Raw genomic sequence first — 20,711 nt, 5'->3', positions numbered from 1 at the left:
CTAAAATTCCTCTCTGAAAAACTGTTCTCTTGTCTCTGAGCTTTTTTTGCCTCAAGCCCAGTCACTATTATTGGAGGGGAGGATAAATCTACTTTAATCCCTCTCTTCCCTAATCCAGGCCGATTTTAATTCTTTTGCTGCTGCCAACAATGAGATTGGCCAATTTAGCATTGAGGAGAAAGTGAGGACTGCAGATGCTGGCATTGACCAGAGTTTGAAGTGTCAATTTTGTAAGTTGCTAATACTCTCCTGAATCCCAAATTAGTGGGTTCACACTGTGTTCTGGTCTAGGTGCAGAAGTAAGTGATGCAGTGTTGTTCACAGGGCACTAAGCTGTGACTTTGCCTTCCTGCCTAGATGGCTATAAAGCTTTTATAGTATTTTGTATCACAGATGGATTTCTAATGTTGTGGGCTAACATTTATTCCAATTATTCTAGAGTCTGTGAGATAACTGGTTCAAATTAGCAGCTATGCTTGCCTGCAAAACAGTGACTTAAACTTTAGAGGTAATTAATTGCCACTGATGCACTTTGTAATGTATGGCATTAATGAAAGACATTCTAAGCTGTCTCTTTCCTGTTTTATTGGTCAGTAGGGCTTGAGCAGTCAGCTGCCTAAACCCACTGAAGTATTGACAAAAGATAGAGTGGGTCTGCAGCGCAGAGGGCAATATGTACACACTTAAATAATTATACAGTGTTTTGTGCCTTAATAATGTACCTTGAATAGCAACCAGTTTTGGCATATTCTTTCAGAGAATATAAACCTAAAGAAAATGTGACTTTTCTGGATGATGGACAGAAGGTGTCTGCTATCACCACGAAGACCTATGTGTTTGTTCCTGAGTTGAGTAATGGACATCCTGAGACAGACCTGATTAGGACTGTGAATATTCCAGTTGTGGTGAGTTGCTGGCTTTTTTAAACTCCCTTTGCAATAGACATCTCAAGGTACTGTTAAATTAACTTCTATATATTAGAGATGAACTTATAAATTTGAGCTGCCTCTGATCTTCATTGGAATTTAAACTTCAGAAGTTAGCTCCTAATTTTGGTGATGAATTTTTAGATTATTGAAAAGAAATTTTGTTTTTCTGAGGGGCACAACTCCATAAGGGGCAGATACCCTGGATAACTCTGATGTTCCACATTGGATCTGTGTTTGTGTTAGAGTGAAAATTGGGATGTGTGACCTGTGCACTTAAACCTTTTGATATTGAGACTTTCTAATCAAGTTCAGGTCAATTAGGCAGCAAGGCGTTTGAAATTATCTTGAGATTTTAAGGTGCCTGGCCCAACCATCATAGAAAAAGGCATATGCCACTTACTCCTGAAGCTTGCTCTGTTATCCAGTGAGATCATGGCTCATCTGCAACTTAACTCCATAAACCTGCCTTTGCCCCTTGTCACTTTCAGTAACTTTAAACTTATGAAAACTTGTCAACTTTGTACAGATATCATTAGCAGCTTTGGACAGACTAGAACTAAATACCAGGCTAGAGCAAACTATGAATGTTTATTCATAAGATTCTGGGTAATCCAAGATGGCAGACAGGAAAAATTTCTGGCTATAAGAGCTGCTCCTTTTTTTTTTGAGGTATTTTAGGTGCAGGAGGGGATTTCCTCAAGTTCCAGGAGCAGCAATTACTGTTGCATTATTTTGGAACTTTGGAAAAAAAAAGTCAAAATGACAGCAGTTTATAAGGGAGAAGAGCAGACAAAGGAAGCACATAGTGAGGACAGTGCAGGAGAGAGAGTGAGAGAGAACCTGCACAGTTACTGCCTTTGCTGTTTTTGAATTCATGTGTCGCTGGACATCGGAGTATATCTGGGAAAATGAACACACAGTGAATTTCACAACTAATCTTAGAGGAACTGGTATGGGGCGAAGCACAGAATCAGATAAGTTAATTGTTTTAAGTCTGTCCGAGAGAGGCTGTGTTAATGCGTACAGTGGGTACTTTCTTGATTATATGTTTTTGTAGCTTAAAAATGTGTTGCTGGAAAAGTGCAGCAGGTCAGGCAGCATCAAAGGAACAGGAGAATCGACGTTTCGGGCATAAGCCCTTCTTCAGGAATGATGCCCGAAACGTCGATTCTCCTGTTCCTTTGCTGCCTGACCTGCTGCGCTTTTCCAGCAACACATTTTTAAGCTCTGATCTCCAGCGTCTGCAGTCCTCACTTTCTCCTATATGTTTTTGGAGATAAGTCTCTTGATTAAACTTAAAATATAAGCCATAGCTCTTAATTTAACCTGGGGCAGTGTTTGTAGAGGAATAAGATGGTGTTATTTTCTGGGTCTGTAGACTGTGAAGGAGCAACAATGGCCTTTGCAGTGATATGTACTTCTTGTCAGATGTGGGAGTTTAAAGAGAGTTTAAGGGTTACTGCAGATTATATCTGCCATAAACGCTGTTGGGTGTGAATCTTAACAGATTGAGTGGATCAGTTGGAGAGACAGATAGAAGCGATGAGGAATTTGCAACAGTATGTGATGGATGGCAGTTATAGGAAGGGGGGAAAGTCTCAGATACAGTCACATAGATGGGTTAACTCCAGAAAGGGTAAGAGAAGTTGGCACCTAGGGCGGGAGTCTTTTGTGGATATACCCATTTCAAGCAGGTGTGCTGTTTTGGAAAATGTAGGGGATGATGGACTTTCAGGGGAATGTAGCACAAACAGCCAAGTTTCTGATATTGAGATTGGCTCTAACACAATGAGCGGTATATTGGCTTCAAAGAGATCAATTGTGTTCAGGGATTCTGTAGTCCGAGGTACAAACAGGTATTTCTGTGGCCAGCAGAGAAAAAGCAGAATGGGGTGTTGTTTCCCTGGTGCCAGGACAAGGATGTCTCAGAGATGGTGCAGAATGTTCTCAAAGGGGAGAGGGACCAGCAGCAGGTCATTGTCCACATTGGAACCAATGATATAGGAAGGGAAAAGATTGAGACTCGAAAGGGAGATGACAGATAGTTAGGCAGAAATTTTAAAAAAGACGTCCTCAAGGGTAGTAATATCTGGATTACTCCCAGTGCAATGAGCTAGTGAGGGCAGGAATAGGAGGATAGAGCAGATGAATGCATGGCTGAGGAGCTGGTGTATGGGAGAAAGATTCACATTTCTTGTACAGGTCACTTTTGGGGTAGAAGTGACCTGTACAAGAAGGACGGATTGCACCTAAATTGGAAGGGGAATAATATACTGGCAGGGAAATTTGCTAGAGCTGCTCAGGAGGATTTAAACAAGTAAGGTGGGGGGGGGGGGGTGGGGGTGGGACCCAGGGAGATAGTGAGGAAAGAGATCAATCTGAGGCTGGTACAGTTGAGAAAAGAAGTGAGTAAAACAGGCAGGGACAAGGTAGGGCTAATAAATTAAACTGCATTTATTTCAATGCAAAGGGCCTAACAGGGAAGGCAGATGAACTCAGGGCATGGTTGGGGACATGGGACTGGGATATCATAGCAATTACAGAAACATGGCTCAGGGATGGGCAGGACTGGCAGCTTATTGTTCCAGGATACAAATGCTACAGGAAGGATAGAAAGGGAGGCAAGAGAGGAGGGGGAGTGGCATTTTTGATAAGGGATAGCATTACAGCTGTGCTGAGGGAGGATATTCCCGGAAATACATCCAGGGAAGTTATTTAGGTGGAACTGAGAAATAAGAAAGGGATGATCACCTTATTGGGATTGTATTATAGACCCCCCCCCCCCCCCCCCCCCCAATAGTCAGAGGGAAATTGAGAAATAAATTTGTAAGGAGATCTCTGCTATCTGTAAGAATAATAGGGTAGTTATGGTAGGGGATTTTAACTTTCCAAACATCAACTGGGACTGCCATAGTGTTAAAGGTTTAGATGGAGAGGAATTTCTTAAGAGCATACAAGACAATTTTCTGATTCAATATGTGGATGTACCTACTGGAGAAGATGCAAAACCTGACCTACTCTTGGGAATTAAGGCAGGGCAGGTGACAGGTGTCAGTGGAGGAGCACTTTGGGGCCAGCGACCATAATTCTATTTGTTTTAAAATAGTGATGGAAAAGGATAGACCAGATCTAAAAGTTGAAGTTCTAAATTGGAGAAAGGCCAATTTTGACAGTATTAGGCAAGAACTTTCAAACGCTGATTGGAGGCAGATGTTCGCAGGTAAAGGGACGGCTGGAAAATGGGAAGCCTTCAGAAATGAGATAACAAAAACCAGAGAAAGTATATTCCTGTCAGGGTGAAAGGAAAGGCTGGTAGGTATAGGGAATGCTGGATGACTAAAGAAATTGAGGGTTTGGTTAAGAAAAAGAAGGAAGCATATGTCAGGTATAGACGGATAGATTGAGTGAATCCTTAGAAGAGTATAAAGGCATTAGGAGTATACTTAAAGAGGGAAATCAGGAGGGCAAAAAGGGGACATGAGATAACATTGGCAAATAGAATTAAGGAGAATTCAAAGGGTTTTTACAAATATATTAAGGACAAAAGGGTAACTAGGGAAAGAATAGGGCCCCTCAAAGATCAGCAAGGCGGCCTTTGTGTGGAGCCACAGAAAAAGGGGGAGATACCAAATGAATATTTTGCATGAGTATTTACTGTGGAAAAGGATATGGAAGATATACACTGTCGGGAAATAGATGGTGACATCTTGCAAAATGTCCAGATTACAGAGGAGGAGGTGCTGGATGTCTCGAAACAGTTAAAGGTGGATAAAGGACCTGATCAGGTGTACCCGATAACTCTGTGGGAAGCTAGAGAAGTGATTGCTGGGCCTCTTGCTGAGATATTTGTATCATCGATAGTCACAGGTCAGGTGCCAGAAGACTGAAGGTTGGCAAATGTGGTGCCATTGTTTAAGAAGTGCGGTAAAGACAAGCCAGAGAACTATAGACCGGTGAGCCTGACCTCAGTGGTGAGCAAGTTGTTGGAGGGAATCCTGAGGGACAGGATGTACATGTGTTTGGAAAGGCAAGGACTGATTCGGGATAGTCAACATGGCTTTGTGCATGGGAAATCATGTCTCACAAACTTGATTGAGTTTTTTGAAGAAGTAACAAAGAAGATTGATGAGGACACAGCAGTAGATGTCATCTATATGGAATTCAACAAGGTTCCCCATGGGAGACTGATTAGCAAGGTTAGATCTCATGGAATACAGGGAGAACTAGCCATTTGGATACAGAACTGGCTCAAAGGTAGAAGACAGAGGGTGGTGGTGGAGGGTTGTTTTTCAGACTGGAGGCCTGTGACCAGTGGAGTGCCACAAGGATCGGTGCTGGGCCCTCTACTTTTTGTCATTTACATAAATGATTTGGATGCAAGCATAAGAGGTACAGTTAGTAAGTTTGCAGATGACAACAAAAATGGAGGTGTAGTGGACAGCCAAGAGGGTTACATCAGATTACAACAGGATCTGGACCAGATGGGCCAACGGGCTGAGAAGTGGCAGATGTAGTTTAATTCAGATAAATGCGAGGTGCTGCATTTTGGGAAAGCAATCTTAGCAGGACTTATACACTTAATGGTAAGGTCCTTGGGAGTATTGCTGAACAAAGAGACCTTGGAGAGCAGGTTCATAGCTCCTTGAAAGTGGAGTCGCAGGTAGGTAGGTTAGTGAAGGCAGCGTTTGGTATGCTTTCCTTTATTGGTCAGAGTATTGAGTACAGGAGTAGGGAGGTCATGTGGCGGCTGTACAGGACATGGGTTAGGCCATTATTGGAATAATTCATGCAATTTTGCTCTCCTTCCTATCGGAAAGATGTTGTGAAACTTGAAAGGGTTCAGAAAAGGTTTACAAGGATGTTGCCAGGGTTGGAGGATTTGAGCTATAGGGAGAGGCTGAACAGGCTGGGGCTGTTTTCCCTGGAGCAACGGAGGCTGAGGGGTGACCTTATAGAGGTTTACAAAATTATGAGGGGCATGGATAGGGTAAATAGACAAAGTCTTTTCCCTGGGGTCGGGGAGTCCACAACGAGAGGGCATAGGTTTAGGTTGAGAGGGGAAAGATATAAAAGAGACCTAAGGGGCAACGTTTTCACGCAGAGGGTGGCATATGTATGGATTGAGCTGCCAGAGGATGTGGTGGAAGCTGGTACAATTGCAACATTTGAGGCATTTGGATGGGTATATGAATAGGAAGGGTTTGGAGGGATATGGGCCAGATGCTGGCAGGTGGGACTAGATTGGGCTGAGATATCTGGTCGGCGTGGACAGAATGGACTGAAGGGTCTGTTTCCGTGCTGTACATCTCTATGACTCTATGACATTATAAAGCATCCAGACGTGTAGCAGAGCAGGGCTCTGCAAGTGCTTTATTCCGTTGCGTCTCTGTCCCATGTAATCTGATGTTTCTGCACATGCTCAGTCACTGTTGTCAGAGTATTGATGCAATTTTATTCTTTATTCCACATTTCCAAATCTTGAGCCCTTCTTACTATTTACAGGGATTTTTTTTTTGTGTGGGGATAATCTCTGGGATGGTTTCACCATTCTGTCCAACCATGTACTGAGTTATTTTTGAGATAATTAAGGATTTGTTTATTCCAAACACATCCTCTGAGGCCCTTCATTCCTTGCCTCTGTCATTATTAGCAGTGTTGCCTTGGCTGCCTCCTGAGGGTTAGTGTGTTTAGACCTCCTGGCTGCTGGCCGTTTCAGCAAAATCATGGCACTCCTGTTATTCTAAATGATGCCAGTTTGTTTAGACAGGGTATGAGCTTGGTTACTGCAACGTATTAATTACAGTATAGCACCTTGGTGAACTTCTGACCAATCCACATGCAAAGCACTGGAAACACGCAGTGAATTGTGGTCCATTGTTAGAGATGATATTAGCTGTGTTTTCCTACATGGAAAATATCCTTCCTCATGAGGAGGTTTAGCTGTAAGAAGTTTTAGAGCCACATTTTTTGAAATTTGTATGAGAGAGAAATTTTTTGGAGGGGTAATGGGAATTTGTTCACATTGGCAAGTGTTTTACAAGTGGACAGAGTAAATCTTGGAGTTCTAGCTTGCTTTCATTTAGATAATTCGGGATCTGGTTTAGTTTGCTCAGAGGAAACGTGCATAGCTCGGAAGGGCTTTTGGTTTTAATGTGTGCAAGTCCTGCTTGAAATAGTTTCCTCTAAAGGAACAAGCTCAAAAGTTAGGCAATATGTTAATGCCATTCAAGAGTCTTGAGCTTTGGAAGTTCCAGTCCAAAGTATTTGGCTTGAACTCTGAAGGGGTTTCTAGTCTCGGTTGTGTGAGAGAATATTCAAGGAAGAGGGAATCAAACTCTCATGACTAGGAAATGAGAGAAACAGCTAAGTCAAGCATGCAGATGTCATAGTGATGGGAGTTCTCAGTACTGTAGAGGATTGCTATTAGATAATGGTGTTTTTTACTGTTTCACAATCTTTCATTTATTTATCATTTATTTTGTGTAATCTAAGTCCGATCTGCAGCATTGCACGCTTGTGGTTTGGTGAAAGGTCACTTTGCTTTTTTCAAAGAAAATCAAAATATAATCCATTAAGCTAGATTTTAGTCTGGGATCTGAATTGTCCAGTAATAACATAAGCTGAAATCATTGCAATACTCCACTGTCAGGGAGGCATTTGTTTCTGCTACTATCTGTGAATGGAACAATTGGTGACCGTGTTCTTGAGAGAAGCTGAGCCACTGACTACGTGTGTATTACTGTGTCCTGACCCAATATTTGAAGATATCAAGATGACCCTGGGCAATCTTCAGGATGATATCCAGATGCAGACATCATGGGATCAGCAAACACTCATCTTGGAGCGAGCGCTGATCCCTGATGTAGATGTGTGACATTGGATTCTGGGTAGCATCTTGGTGATTTATTTTGCATTCAGTAGTTAATAAAAAATTATGGTCAGTTTCCATTGTAAATGGTAGTCCTAAGGCATAGTCAGTTTTTTTTTCATGCCCAGGTCGCAGCAAGCAGTTCTTTCTTTCCTGTTGAATGCAGCCATTTTGTTTCAGTCAGTATCTTTGCAGTGTCATATTATCCCTTGAATTTGGAGTGAAAATGCTCATAGATTTGTGGACAATGCATCTGCCATTACAGTAAGAAGAAGTTCTGACCTCTGAAGGTATCAGCATCTTTTTAATTTGCTCAAATTATGATTGTTAATATTCAGTCAGCACCAAGCCTGATCTCTCTCTTTTCAAAATTGTCGTTGAGGTGTATTTAGTTGAGCAAAGTGATGCAAGGGTTTGTACCCATTGTGGTTCACAACAGTCATAAGCTTTTGACACAGCCAGCTTCACAGCTGTAGACCTTCCTTCTGCCACTGCAGGGATATGGGTGGTCGGTGCCTTTTTTGACACACTTCCCTGCTTACTACAGTGGTGCTGTCTTGGTTCTGCACCTTCTCAGGTGAGTGACTTGGAATGGCTTACACCTGCTACGCTCTTGTCGATCCTGTTTCAAGCCCCGTACATTTTGGAAACTCCCTGGACAGAGTTCTTTACTCAACTTGAGCTGATGTCTGTGTCCCCTCTGGTGCTGTTTGTACTTGTCCCTGGACTGTTGTTGCAGTTTTCCTCTCCTTGGTCAATTGTTTGGCTGGCCTTGCAGTCCACCACCTACTGATGCTGCTGCTGGGCTTTTTCATCACACGTATTGCTGCTTTTCTGAATTTCCTCACCATTTGTTATTATATGAATATCGTTAGCAGCTTGTAGTGGTTGGGCATACAAGACTAAACATCAAGCCAGTGCAAGTTATTAACTTTTATGAAGTAAAAATCTCATTTAAAGTCAACTCGCTTTACATTGTTTACCTTAAAAGAAGATAATTAGTGCATATGAATTTATTTTGAAGAATGCTTACGGTGTAGAAGGAGACCATTCATCCTCTTCTATCTACATATTTTTTCTGAGCATTTTAACTTTATCCTGTCCTTTTCCCATAATCCTGCCCAATTATTCAGCTTGCATAACTTTCCAATCCAGTCTTGAATTGCCTCAGTTGAACCTGCATCCACCACGTTTCTATCTAATCCCAGAGTTGCTCAGTGTAGGTAATCCTACCAGCTGATACCTGCACAGACTCCTAAATGTCTGCCCCTAGATGGCACCTGGTCAGCCTAAATGTAGTGTAATGTAAGCGTGTAATCCTTTAAGATACTAATGTATTGCACAGTGTGTGGTATTTATCCACAATTAGTGATTTGTTTTTTTTAAAAGTTACTTCAATTTGAAATACACGGTAAGTCACACATAGCACAGTATTTTCATCTGTACGGTTTTTTTCCAGGTCAAAGGTTCTGCAAGTCCCTAGCACTGACTTTGACGCTGATCCATGCTTTGCATAGTTGTTTCATTTAAAGTCATAATTCTCAGGAACGCAATCACATCTTTAAGTGAGGGATCCCTATTTACGCAATCACGGTAGAGCAGGGCTTTGCTACTGCCATTTTCTCTCGATATAAAGTTGTACTCATCCACTTTCAGCTAACATATTGTACTTGTTTGTGACATTTAAACAATCTATATAGCTGGGTTGCCAATGTTCTTTAGATCTTCACCATTTAAGGAGGTCAGAGGGGTACAGCGGTCTAATATAACTAGTTGGTAAGTTTTGGTTTTTTCAGCACTGCCTCTTGGAAATACTCCATGCCCCCTGCCACCTACCAGAAGATTCAACCACAGAGATAAAATCCTCTTCCCAATCAGCTGTGTATGAAAGTTGGATTTTATTTTCAATTCTGTTTGTACTTGAGTTGATTTATCTTTGTTTCTTTTTGTAAATAGACTGTAATGAATAGGGTAAGGTATTCCAGTCTCCAGATTTTACTGTTAAATGCTCTGTTGATTGCCGAAAGGGCTGGCATTTTTACAACAAGAACAGTACACGAGCTCCTTTGGGGTTACAAAGATCCAGTACTTTCAGCCATCCACTTCTTCGAAAAGGACATTGATGATGAATTTGGGCTCTATTATAAGGTATGTAATTTCTCCCGTTTTTTTTATTGATGAAGAATTTGCAAAGTGGAAAATGCACAGCAATTCTGCTAACATTTTGAAGAGAGACTGGAAACTTTAAAAGTCTAGTCTTGATGATAGTGTGCAAGTGAGTGCTGACCTCCTTATCCTTCAGACCGTGATAGTCTGATCCACCCCCTCACCATTTTGTGTGTGGGTGGCTCATTACTTGGTACTGCTGATTTGAGTGATACTTTAGGAAGCTACCCTGCAAGTTGTAATTAGATCTTGAAGCCGTGGAGCCCTCTACTCAAATAAAAATGCACGCATGAGGTTGCATTCACTATTTCAGCTGTGATCTGGAATTTTGTTCTTTATGAAAAGAGCATTTTTTTTCAGCTGAACTGGGGGCACAGGGAAGAATCAACAGTTATGAAGTTCCCACAGTTGTGTGTAGAAACTGGGCTCAGGAAGAGAAAAAGATTCTCTGCCTTCTCAGTTTGTTCTTGTAGAAAGTTAGCCTGACTGCATGAAATCAGATGTATGCACTTGAAAGTATCACTTTTGTTTTTAAAAAATCTCAGTTCTTCCAAATTATTTTGCAGTCGATGTTTATATTTTAGTTTCTGGGTGTGTTGCAATGTTCCAACAAAGCACAACATCAAGAAATAAGAGCTTCAGAAATTGGTTGCATTATGATTGTCCTCCCATTTTCTTTCTTGCATTTTCTTCTCCCTACAGCCCCAACATCACACTCTTGGCTTGTTTATTTGCTCATAGAGGACCCATTCACTCCTTTTCATATTTGCACCCATTTTGCATCTCTCTTTCTCTTTTGACCACCGTTAACTACCCCTTTGTCTTCTGCACTGGGGATCTGTGCCATCTGCTCCTTGATCCTCCTCCGCCTCTGTGAAAACTATTAAAATATCACGATTTTCCAACACCTTTCAGCTCTGAAGAATGTTGTTTTTCTCTCCACAGATGCTGCTAGACTTGAGTTTCTCCAACAGTCCTTATTTGTTGTACAGTATATTTTTTAAGTTGTGTGCTTTTTTTTTATGCACTGACTGGATGAGTCTGTACACTATTATGTTTCATTTTTGATTCTTGAATTGATTTTGTGTGGAAGCAGGGGTTAATTTAAATGATTAGAATTGCATTTGGAAAGGTTTCTGACCTGGAGGGTCAAGTGATTTAATTTGTGTATCTGTTTGCCAGGCAATCGTTGGTTATAATGCGTTATTGTACTTTTCAGATGAACAGGACAGATGATGGTGAATATGTTTTTCTCACTGGGCAAAAAAGTTATAAAAATTTTACTACCATTGTTGAATGGAGAGGTAACAAGTAAGTGTTTTTTTTTCTTTTTGTTTCGATTTGAGGATTAATAATCTACCGAATTTGACAACATGTGCAAACCCGAACAAAGTGTTGCTGATCTGGCAGCTTTAAACTCTGGCTAGATTCCTGTTAATCAACTTATGGTGTACTGTTAATGCTGGCATTTTACAGGAACATGTACAGAACTATCCATTAAATGTTTTGACAATGTAATGCACAGATCTGCTTTGTGAAAGCATCAATTGTAGTGCATGATGCAAATTGATGGTTGCTGTTCCTTTTTTGTGCTATTCTAATGCAAGTCTTTTTTTCTGGCTGGTTTTGTGTTTCTCCTACCTCTCCCTCAATTTTTATAAAATGTTTAGGTCATTGGACTGGTGGACAACAGGTGCATGCAATATGATCAATGGGACTGATGGAACCTCTTTCCACCCATTGATAACCAAAAATGAAACGCTGCGCTTCTTTTCTTCAGACCTTTGCCGGTAAGTTATTTCTTCCATTTTCTTTTGGTTTTCTTTTAACATTCAGCTAATGTGCAAAGCTGTTAGTAACAGGAACTTGCATTTATAGAGTGACTTCTAATGTAGTAGCACATGCTCGTGTTTTCTCGTGTGTAATCAGACACATATTGGCACCAAACCAAAGGACGTCTAAAAGCTTTGCCAAAGGGAAGTGTTTTAACGGGTGAGTTAAAGGAGGAAGGAGAGTTACTGAAACAAGAGAATTGGAAAGGAAATGCCTGATCTTAGGATTTAGAAGGAAGGGTACCTAATACTGGGAGTGATGGAAATGTGGGCTATGCAAGTGGCCAGAATTGTAAAGCGCAGGTAGATCATGATGGTTTTTAGGAGTGAACAAGTTAGAAAGGCAGAGAGAACATGGTCACAAAAGCATTTGGACACCTTTTCTTTAAACTCTTGTATATCTTTTAATTCTTCCTTTTATCCCTTTCCTGCTCTTTCTTTCCCATTGCTACCTCACATTTTAACATTTTGTTTTGTGAATACCACAATAAAGCACCGAAGAAAATAAGGCTGCAGCTGAAGCCACCTATTCTTCCAGTTCCAGGAAACTGTGACTTCCATCCTAGAACCACAACACAAGCTCCACATGGTGCTCCAAGCACAAAGCTGAGCTTGGCCAGCCTGAATAACCCTGAATCTATCTGACACGCGCTAGAGTAGAATGCATTCAGTTTGCTGCTCATTTTGTATGTTATAATGAATAATGTCCATGATGCAGGAATACTCGATACACTGAGGACCACCTCTAATTTCCTGACGTTGGTATTCATCATTTTGCTGATCTAAATGATCTTATGGATCAATAATTCATGCAGCAGTTTAAAAATAAAATAATACCAAGGTAATTTTCAAATGACAGCCGTTGGAAAGAAATTCTGGGAAGTTTCTCCTTCAATGTAAAGTTCGTTCTTCCTTGCTTTATATTTATTTATAGTCTGTGTCCCACTAGGAGGAGACCTGTGCGACCTGAACTTGTTGCTTTACTGTATCTGTCTGCATTCTCTTAAGAATGTGTTCAATTATTTCTTGTTCTTGGACATTTTTCAAGAAACATTTTAGTAAATTGATTCAATAATATGCCAGTGTGGTGCCTTGAAATATGTATTATGTTAAAGCTACTTTATAACGCAAATTGTTTATACTTTCTGATCTATTTCAAAAATAGATAATATTCATGACTAGGATCTTCATATACATAGTCACTAAAGCAGTTCAGTTCTGTACAGTAGCATATGAACAAACATTGGACATTCTCCTCCCATCCTCCACACGCTTTAACCACTTTAAAGAGGAGAATATCTTTTTGGGATGGTGCAAGGGGAGCAGATAAGAACACTCTGCAATCCCCTTTGAAAGTTGCAGTTTTTGTGTGTCTTTGGAATTCCATGCAATTCCCAAACTGTTGGGAATGGCAAGAGTCTGACACATTGAGATGGTTTGTTTCAGGTCCTTTGGCACGGAATTGCAGTTCTGGGTGGCACGGTGGCACAGTGGTTAGCACTGCTGCCTCTCAGCGCCAGAGACCTGGGTTCAATTCCCGCCTCAGGCGACTAACTCTGTGAAGTTTGCACATTCTCCCCATGTCTGAGTGGGTTTCCTCCGGGTGCTCCGGTTTCCTCCCACAGTCCAAAAGTGTGCAGGTTAGATGAATTTACCATACTAAGTTGCCCGTAGTGTTAGGTGAAGGGGTGAATGTTGGGGAATGGGTCTGGGTGGGTTCTGCTTCACCGAGTTGGTGTGGACTTGTTGAGCCAAAGGGCCTGTTTCCACACTGGAACTAATCTAATTAAATATATTATTGTTTGGCTCCCCATTCTCTCAAATAATTGTAGCCTTGAGCATGCAAACCCAACTTGTGTGGAGCTGCCTTACCTTGTGGGAGGTGTCACGGACTAGGAGGAGGATGTCCATTTCTTGATCATGTACATCAGGTGACAGTGAAAAGCCTCAGTCAGTTTGAGCCACTGGATGCCTGTGGAACTTCACCACCACAAGAGCCTCGGGGGAACGGGCAACAAATATAATGGCCGTAATGTTTTGGACACTTGCATTGTAAAATGCTTTTTAGCAAATTACATCCGGGTTACACTTCAATTTACAGTGAATTGCTGTATCAATATTAAGTTGTCATTGTAAAATAAGCAAATCACCATTGTCTGCTTTTTAAAATTGACCATCTTAAGCAGGTAAGACCCTCGTGTATACTGTTAGTCTTTCTAAATATTACGAAGCATCTTCTGGTTCAAAGCTTGTGTTCGATAACACTGGCGCAGAATGCAACTCATTCTGTATTGTCTTGTCAATCTTTTTGAAAATAAGAGGAGCTTGACTAATTATGCTTTTTTTTGAAAATTTTTCTTAATAGGTCTCTCTATGCCAATTTTGAGCAGGAGCTTAGTGTCAAAGGGATACCAGTTATGCGATTTGTGCCGCCAAATGAGATTTTTGCCAATGTAACAGTCAACCCAGAAAATGCAGGTTTCTGTGTTCCAGCTGGAAACTGCCTGGGATCAGGTGTATTGAACATCAGCACTTGCAAGCAAGGTAACTGATTAAAGTCCCATGTTCCCTGTTGGAAAGAGCAGAGTTCTATTTGAAGGAAAGTTCTGGATCCTTCAAGATAAAGTTAAAGATTTTGTGGACTAACGATACAAAAGGAGGCTGGTTAGCTTCACTGGCTGGACAGCGAGGATGTGGTTGAGCATGATGCCAACTTTGCATTCCTGTCTTTGCTGGGATAGGTTTAGGGTCTCTTCCTTTATCCTGCCCTTTAGCACGATGATGGCGTTAGGCTCGGTTAAATTAGCGTAAGTAATCGTGTGGTACCTGAAGAAGAAAGGTATTACAGTTCCAGTGTGTTAAGATTTGTCACCTGGGAAGCATTTATTATGACTTCTTGTGATGTTACCAATAGTAGGTCAGTGTGCAATTTGTGTGGGGAGTTCGAACTGGCAAGTATTGCAACCTGTGGTTGCACTTGCAGAACTCGCCTTTAACAATTGTGTTCATAAGATATTGCAACTTACGCTAAGTCCCACTGAAAAGGTCAATGGAATTTTGCAAATTGACTGCCTGAGGGTATTTAGCACTTGAAATGGTCTCAGCTGACTCAGGTCAGCATGTTACAACCAGGCCAGCCTGTCAATAATGTCACCGCTTGTTTAGGGAGTGCATGTTTCTCTGTTCCTGGAAACCTAACTAGGTTCAGTGCATATGGTGAGCTGCTATACAAATCAACTAAGCCAATCTTCCTCTTTTAATTTGAGTAAAGTGTGAGTTTAATTTGTGCAGTCACTAAATATGCAGTAGTTTCACTATAAACGAAAAGACACCTTATTTACAAAAGACAATACTGTATAGGCACACTCAGTCAATTAATGCTTTATTTTTCTCTCCTTGGCTACAATAGGGGCCCCTATTATTCTTTCATCGCCACACTTCTACCAGGCAGATCAAAAATTTATCGATGATATTAAAGGAATGCATCCAAATAAGGCAAATCATGAAACATTTCTGGACATAAATCCTGTAAGTAAATGTGGTTAACTTCATGAAAAATAGAACCTAGCAAAATTATATAAAAGAAAAGGAGCAGAGAGTGCCACTGGTCCTTCAAGCCTACACTGGCATTTGTTATGATCATTGCGGATCATCCAACTATTCTTGGTCACTGACAATTTGCAATATAGTGCACAATGTGTAGGTTGTAATCTAAGAATTGTAACTTTCAAAATGATGTATGAAAATGTTAACAATGTGTAGGAGTAGATCATGCTGCCCCTTGAGCCTGCTCTGTCACTTTAAGGTCGTGATTGGTCTGACTATAAGCACTAATCCATATTTGTGCCTGCACATGGTAACTTTTCACCATCATCCCCCTGCGCCTTGCTTGACAAAAATGTATTCAAGGACTGTCTTTCCCCAAAAACGTGATGGAAGCAGAGTATCAAAACATCTGGATGCTCTGACAGTAAAACCTTTGCCTCAAGTGTTTTAGATGTTCAGTCCCATATTGTTAAGCAGTCACCCACAATTGTAGATTCTCCTCATCTACCTCTCAATACCCTCCTTATTTCAATCAAATTGTCTCTCATTGTTCAAAACTCCTGCAGATACAAGACCAGCCTGTCCAGCCATTTCTCCTAACAAAATTAGTCGCAGTCTCACCAGTGCTCTATCTAACTGAAGCATAATCTCCCTACTTTTAATTCTCTTGTAATTAATAACATTCTATTAACATTTCTAATATTTGCTGTACTTGCATACTAACCTTTTGTGAATCATGCACTTGGTCATTATAACCAACACCTAATTGAGAATCGGGAAAGCTCTTGAGTGGTTGGAGCCATCCGTCATCTCTGCTCCAGGCCACCTTGCAGGAGTTTTTCAGGACAGCATGCTAGCCAAACCATCTTCACCTGCTTCATCAATGAATTTCCCTCAATAAGGTTAAAAACAATGACTGCAGATGCTGAAAACCAAATACTGGATTAGTGGTGCTGGAAGAGCACAGCAGTTCAGGCAGCATCCAACGAGCAGCAAAATCGACGTTTCGGGCAAAAACCCTTCATCAGGAGTAAAGGCAGTGAGCCTGAAGTGTGGAGAGATATCTCTCCATGCTTCAGGCTTGCTGCCTTTATTCCTGATGAAGGGCTTTTGCCCGAAACGTCGATTTTGCTGCATGTTGGATGCTGCCTGAACTGCTGTGCTCTTCCAGCACCACTAATCCAGTATTTCCCTCAATAGTCAGGGCAGAAGTAGGAATAATGGCTGCTGATTCTAGCATTTTTAGCACCATTCACGACGACTCGGATACTGAAGCAGTTAATATGCAAACTCAACAAGACCCAGGCAATATCCCAGCTTGGGATGGCCATTTACAAGTTGTAATCTTTGTTATTGTGTCTCAAAATTGGTTTAATGTCAATTTATGCATGATTTGCATTCAGAATTAGTGACCATTTGCAGAAGCGCACCTTATATTACTTAGGCACCAGAATATGCATTTATCTGCCCTGCGATTAGCTCAACTTCATATGTGACAACAGTTGAACAATGGCCTCTTATGGTTTGCTGGAAATCAATTATGTGCTGCCATATATTTTCTCTATTTTAGAGGATAAAGAATATACTTTCCCCTGGCAGCTGTCTCGGACCTTCTACCTGCCCTGGTGTTGAATAGACTGGATCTGGCCACATTGCTACAGAATATTCCAAGTAGTTGGACTGTACTATATTATCTGGTCCTTCTGGAAAAAAACTGTATAGAGAAACCCCTTTGTCATCAGGCTTTAATCAGCATATCATGTCCTCAAGCGGTTCTGGAGCAGACTCTCAGACATTTGGCAGAATGCCTTACCACCAGAACTTTCAAACAAACTTGGCCAGTGGTGACAAGGGTGCACCCTGTCTTGATCTTTTTGTGTGTGTGATGCCTCTCTGATACCATAAATTTACCCTTGAGCCAGCTGCAGTGGTAAAAAAGATCATCTGTCTCCCTTTGCCTAGAGGCAGGTGTTTTTGCTGTTGTTCACCCCTAACACCATTGTGATGCAAGACTTTGTGCTGTACAAGCTACTCCCAGGGATGTGCACCAAGGCAAATGTCAACTGTACCTGGAGGATTGTCACCCTGATTAAAGGCTCTATTTTGCCTGAAACGTTCTGGTCTTGCAGTGTAAAGAGTTGTCCTTGACTGAGTGTTACAGATTGGTACATTGCAAGGTACAGAACCACGTGCTAAGGAATGTATTAAAGCTTAGGATAGCCACCTCAAAGATACAATTCAAATGTAAGCAGCCCAGTAGCTTAATTCCAGCTCCTTTATTATTGCTGCTTGGAAAGCAGGTTCAGGACTGGGTTGTTGGATCTCTGCTGATAAGTGAATTTGTTACTGAAAGTACTCTAGAAGGTCGGTTTTATGTGTTGTGCTCAACTGTCCAATGGCTTCCTTCAAAACAGCTATCATCATTTGTAAAGATCAAAGGAAGTATCCTGAGATTGTTTAAGGCAGAACACTCAGTAATCCAACAAACAATTGCAACCTTACAAGTACTGCACAGTCTAAGTCCCACTCCCAACTTTTGCGTAAAGGACATAATGCTACCAATCCATGCCTAATTCTCAATCCAGATCATGCTCATTATAATGTCGTCTTTCTGTCAGATAGTATAAGGTTAGCATCTGGATTCCAATGGACCGCTCTAACCCACCAATCAGAAGCAATTATTTTTCAAATGTAGTGTGTTGTACTGGATAAAATGATGAAATATCTGGCTGTTTGAATGTTCTTTTAAAGTGGGAATGTTTGTGGATTTTTGAACTAATCTCTTTTACTATGTTATCAAATCAAACCTGAAATGTGCACTTCAGAAAACAAATTCTGTTTAAGAATACAGTTTTCTGCTCGTTGGATGATTGCTGTTGATGGGGATGAAGTGCCATTGATAGGATGGGTCAATAAAATTAAGATACTCCGGAGACTCTAAACAGGTGCTCTAGTCTTATTAAGCTTTCCTGTCACTTGTCACTACTTGCTACAAGCATGCTTTGTATCTGGTGCTTTGTCGCACTTTTTAATCCAAGAATGATGTGCACCTCGACTTCCCATGTTTCTGCTGTAAAGGCTGATACTGTATTTCAACAAAAAAATCTCAACCTAAAATCAGCTGACTGGATTTGGGGATAGTTCAAGCACAAGGTAGTCAATAACAGAGCTCATTCTTAAAGACCAAAAATTAACCAATGTAAAAGTTTGGTACAAGGAAGGAAATTGTTCCAATGTTTAATTAGCCTTTGGAATTACCCAAGTATAGCTTCACATCTATTAGAAATTAAATAACTCGTTTATAAACTAATTTATCTATGTATATTCCTATTTGAGGAATGGTCTCATGATTTAGGGATGACATAGTTGATGTTACTACGTAGCAACAATTTAACAAACTGCTTAAAATAGTGACTGATGCCACTGAAACAAAGCAGATGCCTATGGCACACCAAAGTCATTATTATAGAATGTTTTTTTCTCTTGTTCTTAAGTTATTGTGGATTCACATTCCACCGTGACTGGAATTTCTGATATTAGGAATGAAGGGTGTTGTCTGAAACAGTGGTTCTGCAAGGATTAACCTTTGTGTTACACTAGCTCCAGCCAGTATGTTAATATCTCTGTCTGTGGGTGTGGCCAATAGGTTCTACTCTAGCTTTGGGAGGGAGCCAGTGTATCTGTATTTGTTTCACAAGATCCTAGTAATTATGCCTGACCAGATACAGTACGTAATGCTATCAACTAATAATGTGATCTCTTTTAAAAACAGCGCCTCTTCTGTTGATAATCTACAATGGTGTATCCCTAATCCTAAAGCCCAAGATGCAGCAAAGATGAAGGATTTGTGGCAGAGTTACCACCAATACTTTTTACTCTGTACCTCTGTAGTAGAGGTGGCAAATATCACATCACCATATCACATACCAGCAATCATTATCTGGGAAAATACGATGAGTGAAAACTATACCAAGCAGGGCAGTTTTGACTGGAGAGAGGACATGGAGCCTTTTCATGATTAGTGTGACTGTGATGTTCACCCAAAAAAAAGTGGGAGGGGAGATTAAAATTAAGGAGTAGGCGAAGTAAATATTAAGGCAAATACATTTTTCTTAGTTTGTAAATTTGAATATTTTAAAACATGTCGATAATTCATGGTAGGTAAATACATGTGAATAGTCACAGTGCCACTTAATGTGGGGCAGCTTGAAAGGTAAAGTACATTGAATTAAACAGACAGTAAGAATTGCTCATTTCTAAAATAATGTGCATGGGTGCAAACAGTTGAAAGAAGTTTTATTACAGGATGGTGAACACCTACAAGAAAATAACTCGTTTTTCTGTATGAATGCACGAGTGAATGACTGTCTGTGCTGACTTGTGGTACTATTTAGCTTACAGGTCTCCTGGTGAGGGCAGCAAAGCGAGTTCAGATCAATGTTTACATTGAACCAATAGCAGGATTTATGTGAGTAGATTTTCAAATATTATTCAACACCAGTGCTTGGTGATTTTGGGGATGCACTTGCCGTTTATCAATATTGTTCACATTGTACCTATTTTTAGCTTGTGTCAAAAATGGTAGAAAAGCAAAATTTGAAGTTCAGTTTAAAAACTGTTTGATTTGACTCTTAAGACGTTAGAAGCAGTTCTGAATGCATTGTTTCTTCCCATCAATTTTTTTTTGTCTCAATAAAGCTGGGGGACAAGGCCAGAATTATTACGGTGGAGAAAGAGGCCATTGATCCTCATGCCTGCACATGCTGTATTATCTGATGCCAATCTCCTGCCTTTCCCCCACACCTCTACATGCCATTACTACGCATATCTAATGTCTCTTGAAGGCCTCAATTGAACCTGTCTCCGCCATATTTTCCGGCTTAGCATTCCGTACACTTTTTTTTTCCTCCGTCATCCGTGCTTCACTTGCATATCACATTTAGTGTATGGCCTCTTGTTCTTGTTTCTTTACAAGTCAAAACAACTTCATCGTATCAAGCTTTATCGTCAATTTTTAAGATTTTGTTTTCCTTGATTTAATCACAGTATTTTAAACAATCAGATTTTGAGACCATTTTCTTTTCAGACTTTGCTTCTTCACTAGATTTGGCTGGTCAGAGTATTTTTGAGTTTTTGACATGTTAATGATAGTTGTTAAATGCATGACGTTGATTGTCTCCATTGTAAAGTGGCTGGCAGCCTCCGAGAGCACAGACTTCTGCCTGTTTCCTTTCTATTAGCTATTCATTTCTGCTTGCTATGTTTTGATGAGCACTATTCTATATTGACCCCACATTCTGGTCTATCCTAGATGGATTTACAACTTTATATAAATCTAATTTTAAAATAAAAATTGAGTACATCAGAGAG

General features: G+C 40.6%; 1 protein-coding gene across 2 annotated transcripts in view; it reads left to right on the top strand.

The window, feature by feature from the left end:
* Positions 1-20,711, top strand: part of LOC140455550 (lysosome membrane protein 2-like) — a 69,001-nt gene that overhangs the window by 21,012 nt on the left and 27,278 nt on the right. Inside the window, exons 3-9 of one of the 2 annotated variants that reach the window (XM_072550501.1) lie at positions 758-905; positions 9,754-9,945; positions 11,183-11,274; positions 11,634-11,753; positions 14,161-14,339; positions 15,205-15,323; positions 19,736-19,809. In XM_072550501.1, coding sequence (XP_072406602.1) covers positions 758-905; positions 9,754-9,945; positions 11,183-11,274; positions 11,634-11,753; positions 14,161-14,339; positions 15,205-15,323; positions 19,736-19,809 — 924 coding nt within the window. The remainder of the gene's footprint in view (positions 1-757; positions 906-9,753; positions 9,946-11,182; positions 11,275-11,633; positions 11,754-14,160; positions 14,340-15,204; positions 15,324-19,735; positions 19,810-20,711) is intronic. The other variant, XM_072550578.1, reaches the window with a different exon arrangement.

Source organism: Chiloscyllium punctatum, chromosome 1 (genome assembly GCF_047496795.1).
Source record: "Chiloscyllium punctatum isolate Juve2018m chromosome 1, sChiPun1.3, whole genome shotgun sequence".
NCBI lineage: Eukaryota > Metazoa > Chordata > Chondrichthyes > Orectolobiformes > Hemiscylliidae > Chiloscyllium > Chiloscyllium punctatum.
Note: the sequence above shows the minus strand (reverse complement) of the source record. Positions and strands in the feature narration are given on the sequence as shown.